Below are 14,026 nucleotides of genomic sequence, written 5' to 3' on the forward strand. Positions count from 1 at the left end.
TCTGTTTTGTTTTGCAATTCACAAAAGATAAAATGTTCTTTTTTTGAAATGCACATTTTTTGGGGGGAGGGGGAGATTTGGTCCCCAACTGGAGCCCTCCAAGCTGTCATCGGTCAGTGGCGACACCAAGTGGTAACATGGATGTACTGCAGCCCTCTTATAACTCCCAATTCCCCCCAATTCCTTGCTCCCTCCCACCCCCTCCCACTCGCTCCCCAGCTCTCCCAAATAAACCTGTATATACTTTAAGTAAAGCCAATACGTTTGCTTTGCAGAGGCAGTTTCGTGACATGTCTCCTTCCAACCAGACTGCCATCCTTCAACCCGTTTTTTCCTGTATCAGAGGAAGAGGTGTCTGAGGTTAGTTTGTGTTTTGAATCTCATTTCTCTCCTCTCAATTATTTTACTCTATTAGTTATCCCCTCCTTTTCTTGCCTCTTTTTTGTGTGTATGTGAGACAGAGTTTCGCTCTTGTTTCCCAGGCTGGAGTGCAATGGCACAATCTCGGCTCACTGCAACCTCTGCCTCCTGGGTTCAAGTGATTCTCCTGCCTCAGCCTCCTGAGTAGCTGGGATTACAGGCGCTGGCCACCATGCCTAGTCATGTATTTTTAGTAGAGATGGAGTTTCATCATGTTGGCCAGGCTGGTCTCAAACTCCTGACCTCAGGTGATCCACCCACCTTGGCCTCCCAAAGTGTTGGGATTACAGGCGTGAACCACCGCACCCGGCCTCTTGCCTCTTCAGTATTGATTTCACCAGTAGTTTTTCTGCTCGACCTACATATAAGCTCCAGTTTCTTCTACTTCAATGAGAGAAAAAAAAAATCAAGCAAACAATCAGACCTCTCTTTGAACAATTACTCTAGATTCAGCTTTTTAAAGATGAATTCCAAAAGGGGATTGCCTTGCTCAGAAACCTCAATTCTTTCTCAGTCACTTTCTGAATTAAATATAAGTCTTAGTCCAATATTCAGGACCTCCAAAATTGGGCCCCAATTTATCTTCTGGGTATTATCTTCCACATTTCCCCTGTACTTCCCTACCCTAAACTTCAACCACAAAGGGCTACTCATGGGTCCTCATAAAACTTCCTGCCTGTTCATCTTTGCCGACGGTGTTACCTCCACTTGGATTTACCTTTATTAGAGGCCTGTACTGATATTTTCTGATACTGATATTTTCTAGTCATTTGTGGCTATCCCATACACCGTGAGTGCCTGAAGGAAGGAACTGAATGTTACCAGTTCAGAAAGCAAGAATTATTTTGGACTCAGAAAACAAAAATCCAGCCATTCATCAGGCTGGAATAACACACAGATAAAACCAGATGCAAATTTAACAGAGAACAATATTTCTTTGGTGGACATATTGCAGCTGTAAAGTGGTAAAGATGTTTTTATTTCAGTGACCACTACTTTTTTATTCACTGAGAGACTTTGTTCCCTAAAATCGTAGATTATCAGAAACTCTTCTGCTTGAAATCCTATCAGTAAGAATGAAACATCCCACATGCATCTGGAGGACATAAGTTTCTTTGACACAGAGAAGCAGCCTCAATTTCCAACCCAGGTGCGGAGCTTCAGATAAGGGGTATCTGGACATAACATTCCACATCTATCTTTATTTTGTGGTTCCCAAGGAAACACAACTCTGGGTTCACTTTGCAGTTCAGACCTGATGGTGACCCCAAATGACAGTACTGCTTTGCTTTGAGCTTACCAAAAACACTGCTTTGTTTAAAATTCACCTAAACTCCACTCTTCTCTCCAATCCTATAAATGACTCTATGTTTTTCTGTTTGATGAAATGCCCATGGTTTCTCTGGTGTGCAGTCTCTCATATTGCAATGGGTCAAAGCCTGACTATGTCGGATTACAGATTTGTCCCTGGTAGCCTTATGCTGATTGGGCTAGGATAGGGGTTTTTAAATCCCTGACCACTTAGCTTGTCCAAAGTAGGCATTCCAAATTGTTCACTGCAGTAGAGTACCTGGGTTCTAGTTAGATTACTTGGATTGATTATATGGATTCCAGTCTCAGGTCTGCCAAGAACTAATTAGCTGGATCATCTTAAGTGAGTCAGTGCACCCCATTTGGCCTAAGTTTTCTCTTCTGCAAAATGGGGTGCTATTTCTTTCAAACCTAGGATAAGGGCTTTGGAGTCAATTAGACCTAGGTTGGATTCCCAGTTCTACCACGTACTAGTCCTGTGACTTTTGCTTTTCTGAGCCTCTTAGATAATGCAGTACTAACAACTGCAGTATAGTTTTGCAGCGTTGCTGAGAGCATCAAGTTGGCTATTAAAAGTATCACTACGTTCCATCACTGTTCCTATTCCTACTATTATATGAGCTTAGGCAAGTTACTTAACCTTTCTGTACCTGTGTATTTTTATGAGTAAAAATGGAGAAATACCCCTCGGGGTTATTGTGAACACCAAATGACACGAAAAAAGTAAAGGGCTTAGGAGCGTGCCTGACACATAAGAAGCAGCTTAAATTATGTGATCTAATGTTTTTAGTATTAGATTTCTACTACTAATTACTCTGTGGGCCGAAAGCTCAGGATAGACAGTTTTATTCTAAGGACAACCCTTCTCCCCAACAAAAAAGGCGCTGAAAACTGAAAATAGTGAAACACAATGGGGCATTGCGTTTTCAAAGGCAACTGACACGCCCAGGGCTGGGATAGGACCCGCCCGCCCAGTACTCATTAAATATGGCAGCGAGCGGGACCGACGTACTGCGGCTGCGCAAGTTGAAACTCCTCCTGTCAGCTCCTCCCCGGCGGGCCTCCCCTCACCTCCGCTGGGCAGAGGTGCCGGGTGTGAGCCCGCCGTGGTGCGCACGCGCAGACGCTGGCTGGGCTGAGCCGATACTCGCGAGGCGCCCTGTCACATGAGCCGCGCGCCCGCTTCGCTCCCCCTCCTCCCCGGCTGGGCTGTGTGAATGAAGCTCTGCCGGCTACGTGGGGCGCTCACTCAACTTGGTGTCCTGGACGCCAGAGCCGACCGAGCGCGCTGCCCACTGGCGGCGGACACGGACTCCGCCGCTCCTGACCTCGGCGACAGGTAAAGGCAAACGGGCTGTCCCTTCCCCAACAGGTCCTTGGCGGGCCGCTGGCCCCCGGCCCACCCCCGGAGCACCCACTAAACGCAGCGACACAAGGGAAGCGCAACCCCGCTGGCTTGGACCCCCGGAGATGGGGCTTCCTCGCGCCCGGCGGCGGCAGCCCGGCGCTTGGAAGAGCTAGACAGGCTAGTTCCAGCCAGTGCGGAGCGGCGTCTTCCCGGGAGCCCAGCCCTATTCTCCGAGTAAGGTCCCTGGGCTGCCCGAGCGAAGTTTCCTTGCAGAACGGCGCCAAGCCCGCCCCGCTTTTGAATCGGAGTGTTTAGCCGCCTGCGTCCCCTTTCCCGGACTGGGGTAGGGTGACTTAGGCTGGCAAAGCTCAGCCGAGGCCCGGCTCTTCTCCCTCCGGCTCTGGACTTGCCGCTGGTTTTGTATGGGTCTTAGCGAAGTGGAGAAACTCTCGGAAATGTAGTCGCTGCGCTGTTTTCCTTTTGCCACTTAACGAGCGTAGCTGGTTCTCTCCAGACTTTTGAGCCTTGCTCTTGAGCCCCTTGACCCATACGGGAAAAGCTTTACCTTTACATTGACGCACGTTTCCTTTGATTAACATTTCAGAGCAAATCAGTTGCCCGGAGTTCCCAGCGAAGTTGTACCTGTGCCCGTGCGATAACGTCAGTGGAAGCTGCCCCGAGTAAGTGCGGGAAATCTAGAAGTTTGGAACATAAAAAAACAGCACGAATCCACTTTACTTAAACTTCATACATTTATTAGCAACTGCTCGGGTTTAACTTAGAGATGTTGAATTTCGCCTAGTCCCACGGGACGACGATCATTACTTCTTAACTGCACGCGAAACAGGAGAAGAAAAAAAGGCAAATCAAAACAGACTGTCTCAGGTCTCAGATAAGTCATCGGAGCGCTTTTTCCTGGTGAATTCACCCTAGGAGTTTGTGGGTTCCTAATTTTCTTGGACTTCGCGAACTTTTCCTTGTCCAAAGCACTGTCTTTTCTCTGTTGGTGTTTTGGGACTGGTGTACACATTAACCCTTTTGTCATTAAAGAAGGCCAACACGATTCTCACGTTAGTATTAACCTTCAGTGTTTGTGCTTTAGCGCTTTCACTTAGGAGGCGGAGGCGTTGGTTGTATAAAAGATAAGGAAATAGCAATCTACTTTAATATTCACCAGGTCAAAAAGGTGAAGACTTTTAGAAAAAACAGATTGGCTTGTATGCTAAGTAGGGAAGACCAATTTATTAACTGAGATCTTCTTTAAATGGACAAGCAGAGTGTTAAGCCTCTAAGTCAAACTAAGTCGTCAGACCTCTCATTTTTTCTCCCATTCCTAGCTCCTATTTTTTTTTTTTTGAGACAGATATCGTTCTGTCACCCAGGCTGGAGTGCAGTGGCACAATCTCGGCTCACTGCAACCTCCGCCTCCCTCCCGGGTTCAAGCGATTCTCCTGCCTCAGCCTCCCGAGTAGCTGGGATTACAGGCGCCACCTGTAATTATAATGCACCACCATGCCCAGCTAATTTTTGTATTTTTAGTAGAGACAGGGTTTCACCATGTTGGCCAGGCTGGTCTCGAACTCCTGACCTCAGGTGATCCGCCTGCTTCGGCCTCCCAAAGTGCTGGGATTACACCACACGCAGCCCCTAACTCTTGAATATCTTTGTAAATAGTATTGTCCTAGGACTGGATTTGAAGTTTTAACAACAGGAATTAGCTGAATTAATTTGGTTTTCTTTGAACTGGTATTCCATTTTTACATTTTTCTTCTTCTTTGGTTCATTTTCACCCGACTATAAAAGCAATATATGCTCACTATAGGAAATTTGCAAAGGGTGGGAAAGTACAATGACACAAGGAGAAAGAACTACTACTCAAAGGGTATCGTCACTCTTCACTTTTTATTCTGCTTCTTTTTTTTCCCCCTATACAAGATCTGTTTCCAAACTTTAAGTATTCATAAATTTTCCTCTCCTTCTACTGATTTTAAAATGTAAAGTTGGGTATTTTGGGGGTTGGTTAGGGCACTGGATATTAATGTTGCTCTTCAGTCTCCAAAGCATGAAACTTCAAGGTAGGAAAGGTGCTTAACGGTGATTTCATCCAGCATTTCACCAACTGAGACTCAGAACTTATTTACTGAGGCTCCAGTGATTCATGCAGCATTGTATAGCACTGAGTGGCAGCATTAACTCGCTCCAGATCTCTGGTGTTCTCTCTCTTCAGAGATACCTTGCTGCTTAGAGGGAAACTTGACACTACCCATGCCTGCATATCTTTGAAAGAGAGGTTCGGAGAGGGGCAGGAGATAATTTTCAAGCATTTGAAGTGTATCGTTTCTTTTGGGTATTCATTTTTCTGTTTACATTTTCAGGTTTGGGGCTTTAGCACCTTGCAGAAAACAGCCACAGAGCTGCTTTTCTATCAAGTCTCCGTATAAAACTGAGTGGCTCTGGGAAACTTAACCTGCGACCCCAGAGTGGGTGAAGATAGGATCAAGATGGCCATGTGGCAGGGTAAGAAATTAGCACTTATTCTTCTAACTGGTTTTTCCTCCTACTCTATTCTCTACCCTCACCCAACCATTCCCCACCCAGCCAATGGCAGGCAGCCAGCTGTTCTTTAATTTAACCCTTTGTCTTTGCAAGGACAAAACACATTAGTTTAAAAAGAAGCTGCTGCTAGCTATAAGTTTAAATTATTTAAAAGTGGGGTTGGAGGAGAAGTAGGAAAATGGCATGCCAGCAACATTTAAAAGAACTCCCTTCATTTAAACGAGTGATCGTTGGGGGGTTATATGCCAGGAGACAGGATATTTTTTCCCATTAGTGTTTTTTATTTGTTTCTGGCAAATTTCTATCATAAGATTCCCCACCATAAGGTTGGGGAGACAGATGTCGTGCCTCTCCAGCTTCATCTTCCCAATAAAAACTTTGTGATGTATGCAGTTTGAAAGAGCATATTTAATGTTACAGTGTTTATATTTGATACAGTATAAACATTGAGAAGGAAAATGCCTATTTTAATCATATGAACTACCTGAGAGCAAAGCTCAGTAGTATCTTAGCTGATGTATTACATCTCTCATGAACTTGTGAATTCCTACCACATACAAAATTATGTTTTATTTTTAGTGGGGTTGAGGCTTGTGCCCTTTGGAGGGTTTAGGAATCTCCAGGGTTATGTGGGATTTTTATGGTTATCAAAAGTGAGTGTGGGTTTAAGAAATGATGACAAACACTACCAAAATTGGCCTGTGACCCATAAAAAGTTAAAGACCACTTAAATGGAGTAGAATGAAATAGCTTGAATATCTAGAAATATTCAGCAGGTTGGTTAGTTGGTGGTCTAATGTGTCTTTTAAAAATGTTTCATTGTGTTGGTTGTGACTTTAGGCACACAAATGTAACAAGTAGTTTCCATGTATAAAGATTATCAATTTGAAGACATTTATGGAAATGAGATTTGGCCTGTATGCTTGCTTTGACTCACACAATGGGCATTTATCAAGAGCAGTTTGGATATTCTTGCTTAAATCCTGAGACGTTCTTCATTCAACAAACGAAATACAGAGATGAATAAGTTGCAGGATGCTAGAAGATTCCTTGTCCTCTAAAGACAGACACATAAACAAATAATTTCGCCACGTTGAATAAGTTAGAATAGAGAGGTACAAAAAGCAAGGGAAGCCCCGAGAAAAGCTTGATGAAGTCTGAGTTTTGAGCTGGTCTAAAAAAATGAGTAGGAGTTTGCCAGATGGGCAAATGAGAGAATTGCATTCTGGGCAGACAGAGCAGCACTGTTTGGGAAGTTCCAAGTTGCTCTGTTTGCCTCATGTGAGATGTGTAGGGGCACGACCTCAGACGAAGCAGGGAAGGTAGTTGGAGGCCAGATAATAAAGAGCCTTGTATGTTCTAGGAAGGATTTTACACTTTATCCTGAAGACAAAGATTCTAAACAGGGAAGTAACATAATCAGATTTTGTTTTAGAAAGATTACTTTGGCAGCAGTGCTGAGCTGGAAATGGTGAAAACTAGGAGTCAGTCAGGAGGTTTCTGGAATAGTTTAGGGGAGAGATGGTAAGGGTCTGAACAGAAGCAGGGGCAGAAAGGTTAGAGAGAAGGGGATTCTAGAATGTTCTGTGACTGGATGTGGCAAGAAATGGGCCTGGATTAACTACCAGCTTGGGTGCCTGGGGGCCACTAGTGCCATTCTCTGGGATGGGGAACATGAGAGGCAGCTAATGGGTATGGGGATGGTACACTGGATTTGGATGACCTGTTTGGGTTGAGACACCTGTGGGCTGTCAGGTTGATGTTTCAAAGACAGTTTTGAAAGTACAGAACTGAGGTTGGCACAGACGGGGATCTAAAGTTTTGTTCCTAATGGTGCATAAAGAGCTTGTTTTTTTTTTTCTCTGTAGTTAATGGAAATGTCATTACTAGTTAATGATTTATTTTATAATAAAAACATTTTAATGTTTAACAACTCTTAATCATAATGTCATATTTTCATAGTAAATAATGTATTTTGCAAGCCCAGGTCCTGAAATCAGATGTGCTTAAAATTACATTGAAGTGAAACCTCATTTTTCCAGCATTAGTGAAGAGGGGAGTGTTCCGTATAAGTAAGCTCTTTGGGTAACTGCAGCTTATCCCTTGTTTTGGGTAACCTCTGAAGTAACCAGCAAAATACGATGATAGTTTGGAAGCAGTGTGGTATGATAGTTATATGTGTGGGTCTGCGTTCCACTCCCTTGGTTCCGTCACTTGGTATCTACGAGGCGTTGGGCAAGTCACTTAATCCCTCTGTGTGCAAGTTTTCTCCTTTACAAAATGGAGATAGTAATATAACTCATCCCATTGCTGAGTATATAGCCAAAAGAAAGGAAATCAGTATTGAAGAGACAGCTGCACTCCCATGTTTATTGCAGCACTACTCACAATAGCCAAGATAGGAAATCAACCTAAGTGTCCATCACTGGATGAATGGATAAAAAACATGTGTTACATATATTCAACAAAATATTATTCAGCCATAAAAAGAATGAAATCCTGTCATTTGCAGCAACATGGATGGAACTGGAAGTCATTATGTTAAGTGAAATAAGCCGGGCATGGAAAGATAAATACTGCATATTCTCACTCATATGTGGGAGCTAAAAAATGTGGATCTCATGAAGGTAGAAAGTCGAATGGTGGTTTCCAGAGGCTGGGAAGGGAAGGAGGTTGGGGAAGGAAGAGAAGTGGGTTAATGGGTATAAACATACAGCTAGAGAGAAGGAAAAAGTTCTAGTGTTCAATAGTACAGTAGGGAGACTACAGTTAATAATTTATTATATATTTCAAAATGGCTTGAAGAAAAAAATTGGAATGTTTCTAACACAAAGAAAAGGTAAATGTTAGGGGTGATAGATATCCCAATTACCCTGATTTGATCATTACACATTGTATACATGTATCAAAATATCACATATACCCCCAAAATATGTACAGCTATTATATATCAATTTTTGAAAAGGGGGAAAAGCAGAACACCTGATAGACTTGGTGTGATGACAAATTAAGCTAATATATGCAGAGCACTTGGAACATAGTAAATGCCATGTAAGTGTGTGCCATTATTATAATAATGAGACATTTAGAATATTATTTAGCATATAGTAAGTGCTCAGTAAAATTTATCAATAGCTGTTATTACTACTGTCACTATTATTTTCCTATAACCTGGGATGGGACAGGGACCTTGTTCTGTGGAGGTAATTTCAGGTTGTCCTCAGAAGCCCTGTCCTGTGGTTGTCTGTTTGGGTCTTTAAATAGAAGTTTAGACTTGAAAAGATCCTTAGAAAACATCTAGCAGCTGGGCGCGGTGGCTCACACCTGTAATCCCAACACTTTGGGGGGGGGGGGTGGATCACGAGGTCAGGAGATCGAGACCATCCTGGCTAACACGGTGAAACCCTGTCTCTACTAAAAATACAAAAAATTAGCCGGGTGTGGTAGCGGGCGCCTGTAGTCCCAGCTGCTCGGGAGGCTGAGGCAGGAGAATGGTGTGAACCCAGGAGGCAGAGCTGGCAGTGAGCCGAGATCACACCACTGCACTCTAGCCTGGGCGACAGAGCGAGAAAAAAAAAAAAAAAAAAAAAGATCTAGGTCACCTAATTCCCTATTCCAGTATTCTTTCTGTGGGCTCATGGAAGAGGGAATGCATGAGTCTGTTCTCAGCTCAAGGAAGCTTCTGAGTCAGTCTCTAGAGCTTGTTGAGGAACCTTAAGGGCTACAGGAACCCAAATCTCCTTAGGTTCTTGGCTCATTGCTGTCTGGTCCCTCCATGGAGAATTTGATCTGAATTCCCATACCTCTTAAATGGGGCCAACGTTATTTTGACTTCACTTAATGGAGCCCTCTAATATATTTTTCTGGCCACTTTAAACAGTGTACTGAGCATAATTTAATATTTTTGATAACTCAGGGTTATCATTAATAACCTCCAGCCAGTTTGAAGTTGGAAACTTGTGTTGTCAGGTGTTATTTATTTATTCCATTAACATTTATTGAACACTAGTTGTACAGCAGGCACTCTGCTGGGCCCTAGAAACGCAATGGTCAGTGGAAACAGGTATGGTCTCTACTATCATGGAGCTTATCAACCAGGATAAAGGTAGCACTTCAAATTAATGAAATGATTTATTTAACACGTGTGCTGAAGTAATTTGGAAAAAATGACAGCATAAAGTTAGAAGGGTTAATGTTTCTTAACAAAGGAGGGGGCATCAGAATTACCTGTAGTGCTTCAAAAAATATTCCTACTCAGGTCCCCATTCCCCCACATTGTGATTCAGTCTTAAGACCTGAGCATTGCAATCCTGTTTTAGAACTGTGGCAATAAATAGTTGTTTTTTTTTTTTTGAGAGAGGGCAATGATAAAGGAACTAAAAAAATATGGAAGACTATGTATATAATCTTGGGGATAGGGAAGATATTTGTGTGCATAATATCAAAGGTAGAATAATGAAAAAGACTAATATAATCAATTATATGAAAATTTAAAATTTCTGCACAAACCATAAATAAAGTTAATGAGAAAACAAAAACAATTGCAGCAAGATTCATTATCTGTAACACAAAGACTTAACAGGGCAATAAGAAAAAACAAATATTCTACTAGAAAGATGTACAAAGGTCGAGGGAAAATGTGCAAAGGGAAATATATCAAAGAAGAAATGCAAATGGCCAGTAAACATGTATCTCAGCAGTAGTCAAATAAAGGGGAATTAGAATGGCATACCATTTTCTCCAGTATAATTTGCAGAGATTAAAAAGGAATGACAGAACTCACTGTTGGCAAAGACGCAAGGAAGCAGATGTTCTCATACACTTGTGGTGGGAATGTCAGTTTGGCAATATTTATTAAAAGCTTTAGAAAATATGTTTACCTTCTGACCCAGCAATTCATTTTCTTGGAATTTATCCTAAGGAAGTAATTAAGGGTGTGCACAAAGATGTATCAATAAGGATATTAATTGCAGCATTTTCTATAATGGGAAAAATTGAAAACACTTGCATTTGGATGCATCTATACAACAGAATATGGTAATTTCCAAAAATAATAATGTAGAGTTCTATTTAGTAACATAGAAATAGGTTCATGACATAATGTTAAACCCAGGGGTCAGGGAGTTGGGGAGCAGAGAAAAGCAGATTCCAACTGTCGATACAGTCATCCCTCCATGTACTCGGGGGATTTGAAGACCCCAAATATACTAAAATCCTAGCATACTCAAGTCCTGCAGTTGGCCTTACAGAACCTGCATATAGGAAAATTTGGCCTTCCATATTCATGGGTTTCATATTCTGAGATTACTGTATTTTCCATCTGTGCATTTGGTTGAAAAACATCTGCGTGTAAGTGAACCTGTGCAGTTCAAACCTGTATTGTTCAAGGGTCAACTGTCATTAAAAGTATGGACTCTGGGCTTAAATCTGAATTCAAATCCCAGCTACACCTTTATCAGCTGCGTACTGTTGGGTGTATTACTTGTCTTAGTGTTCCTTGATTTCTCCATCAGTAAAATAGGGATAAAATAGTAGCTAACCTACCAGTTCCTATCTAGTGTGCCCAAAGATCACCTGGTGATCTTTCCAAACTTCCCAAGCCCAGGCTTCACTCAGCCCAATTAAATCTGAATCTCTGGGGTTGGGACAGAGCACCGTATTGTTGAAGTTCCCCAGGTGATTCTAATGTGCAAACAAGTTTGAGAAAGCTGAGCAGTTCTTGAGGGGATTGTTGAAGGGATTAAATGAGAAAATCACAGTGCCTGTCATGTGGTAAGTACTCAATACATAGTAACCATTATTATTGTTGCTTTTTAAAAATTATTAATAGTATGATCCCATTTTAATGTATGTGTTTGTGTCCATGTATGGATAGTATAAAAAAAAGTCTGAGAGGATATATACAAAAGTATTTTTAAAAAGAAATTATAGTTGACTTTATTTTTGCTTACATGTATCGTTCCATTTTTCTGTAAATAACATGGATTGTTAATTTTAAAAAGTACAATTTCTGAAGGAATTATCAGATATATGTACCCAGCTTTATATACCAAAGTATTTATAGTGAAAAAACTGAAGACATAGTTTTCATACTAGGGGAATGTAAGTATATTATGATAGTTCTGAACAGTATAGTATCTGGCCATTAAAAATAAAGACTAGCTGAGTGTGGTGGCTTATACCTGTAATCCCAGGACTTTTGGAGGCCAAGGCAGGAGCATTGCTTGAGTTCAGGAGTTCAAGACTAACCTGGGCAACATAGACTCTGTCTCTACTAAAATAAAACTTTTTTTTGTTGTTTGTTTTTTTGAGACAGAGTTTCGCTAACTTAGCCAGGCATGGTGGTGCACGCCTGTCATCCCAGCTACTCGGACGGCTGACATGGGATCACTGGACCCCAGGAGATTGAGGCTATAGTGAGCTATGATCTCGCCACTGCACCCCAGCCTGGGCAACAGAGTGAGACCCTGTCTCAAAAAAAAAAAAAAAAAAAGAAAAACAACAACAACAACAACAACAACAAAAAAACAAAATAAAAAACAAGACTGATGCTGTGGGGACTCCCTCTGTCACCCAACCTGGAGTGCAATGGTAGGATCTTGGCTCACTGCAACCTCAAACTCCCAGGCTCAAGCAATCCTCCCACCTCAGCCTCCTGAGTAGCTGGGTCTACAGGCACACACCACTATATTTGGCTAATTTTTGTAGTGTTTGTAGAGACAGGGTTTTGCCTTGTTACCCAGGCTGGTCTCGAACTCCTAAGCTCAAGCGATCCACCTGCCTTGGCCTCCCAAAGTGCAGGGATTACAGGCGTGAGCCATCATGCTTGGACCCATCTCTCTCTTTTTAACTCAAGTGTGGGTTTATGTATCTCTGTGTGTTTACATGTTACATGTACACCTATTAAGTGAAGATAAATACAGAAAGAAAGGAAATGATCCAAAGTTGTTGCACTGGCTGTCTCCAGGTGATAGGATACAGTTACTTTTATCTTCCTTTTATTATACTTTTATTTACTTTCAAATTTTATACAATGAATGTGTATAACTTTTATAACCAGAAAACAAGTGATTTGAAAATGAGATGTAAGAGTCAGTAGACTCTCAAGAAGTACCTGGCAGCAAGGAGCGCAGCATGTGTGGCCCGCTGGACAACTGCTTCAGTCACTCTGTGTGCCCTTCTGCCTTCCAACAAAAGAGCAAAAGAGAAGAAACCAGGCCCCTGAGGGTTTGGTTAGAACGGGATTTTTGCTATTAATACTTCCTGAAGTACTCTTGTAATTTTTCACTGTCTCTCCCAGTGACTACAAAAACCTCTTTTGGAAGTTGTGCAAAGATGGGAAATTACACTGCATCTAATGTAGAGGTTGCAGAATAAGGTGAGATGGCAAAATACACGTCAGGATAAGTGTGAAAATAAGGCTAGAGGAAAATCATAATAAAATAGTTGCAACGAGAAACTGTTCTTCAAATTGAAAGGAAGTATATGTTTTGACTGTGCAGATTTTTTTTTGGCACATTGCAGTGTATTTGTAAACACTCTGGTGATTTAGCTAACACATGGGGGGTGGGGAGCAAGAGGGAGCCTCACAAAGCAGTCAGTGAATTGACGAAAGCTTCAGTGTGAAATCTGGGTAGCCATGTGGCTTACTAATTGGACCACTATCACCTAAGAGAAGCCATCTGGTCCTGCCTGTTGACGGAAACAAAAGTAGGTAACTCTTGAAAGAAAGTCAGGTTGTTAGAGCAGGAATAAAGAAGCAGGCAGCCCCCACCCCCAGCCCCTTTTCCTCTATCTGGCACAGTGCCTCACCTATAGCAGGTACTCAAGAAATGAGTTCTTTGTCAATTAAAATAATAAATAAATAAATAATTTTTAAAAAGAAATGAGTTCTTTGTCTCTCTTTGCCTTTTGCCTTTCCAAAACTCTTCAAGGGGGAGAAATTGGTGGGGAATGGATTCTGATGGAAGGCATTGCATAGAGGGTAAACGAAAACAACCTTTCAAAAAATTGTTCTTTAAGAGTCAGTTATTCTTTCCCAAGCACACAGTTGTGGAGGGAGCACAGGTCTTGGCGTGCAATAACCTGAATCTGAAGCCAGGTCTGCCATTTGGTAGCCAAAGTTATTTAAACTCCAAAAGCCTCAATTGTCACATCCGGGGTCAAGTGTCATGTCTGGAGACAGACTCGCTGGATTTGTATCCTGACTCTGTCACTACTAGCCATGTGACTTTGGGCAGGTTATTTAATCTCTTTGTGTCTTACCTTCTTCATCTGTAAAATGGGGTTAATACTAATACCTATTCAGGATTATTGGGAGGATGTAGTGAGTGAATACAAATGCAGCAAAGCACTTGCAAATGCTGGCCTTTACTATTATAATATGTGAAA

General features: G+C 42.0%; 1 protein-coding gene across 1 annotated transcript in view; it reads left to right on the forward strand.

Moving 5' to 3' along the window:
* Positions 1-2,829: 2,829 nt before the first annotated feature.
* Positions 2,830-14,026, forward strand: part of CLCN5 (chloride voltage-gated channel 5) — a 164,479-nt gene continuing 153,282 nt past the window's right edge. Inside the window, 3 exon segments of the mRNA XM_033200990.1 lie at positions 2,830-3,070; positions 3,684-3,759; positions 5,455-5,596. Coding sequence (XP_033056881.1) covers positions 5,581-5,596 — 16 coding nt within the window. The 5' untranslated portion in view covers positions 2,830-3,070; positions 3,684-3,759; positions 5,455-5,580.

This window comes from Trachypithecus francoisi, unplaced genomic scaffold (genome assembly GCF_009764315.1).
Source record: "Trachypithecus francoisi isolate TF-2019V2 unplaced genomic scaffold, Tfra_2.0 Lachesis_group6, whole genome shotgun sequence".
Taxonomy (NCBI): domain Eukaryota; kingdom Metazoa; phylum Chordata; class Mammalia; order Primates; family Cercopithecidae; genus Trachypithecus; species Trachypithecus francoisi.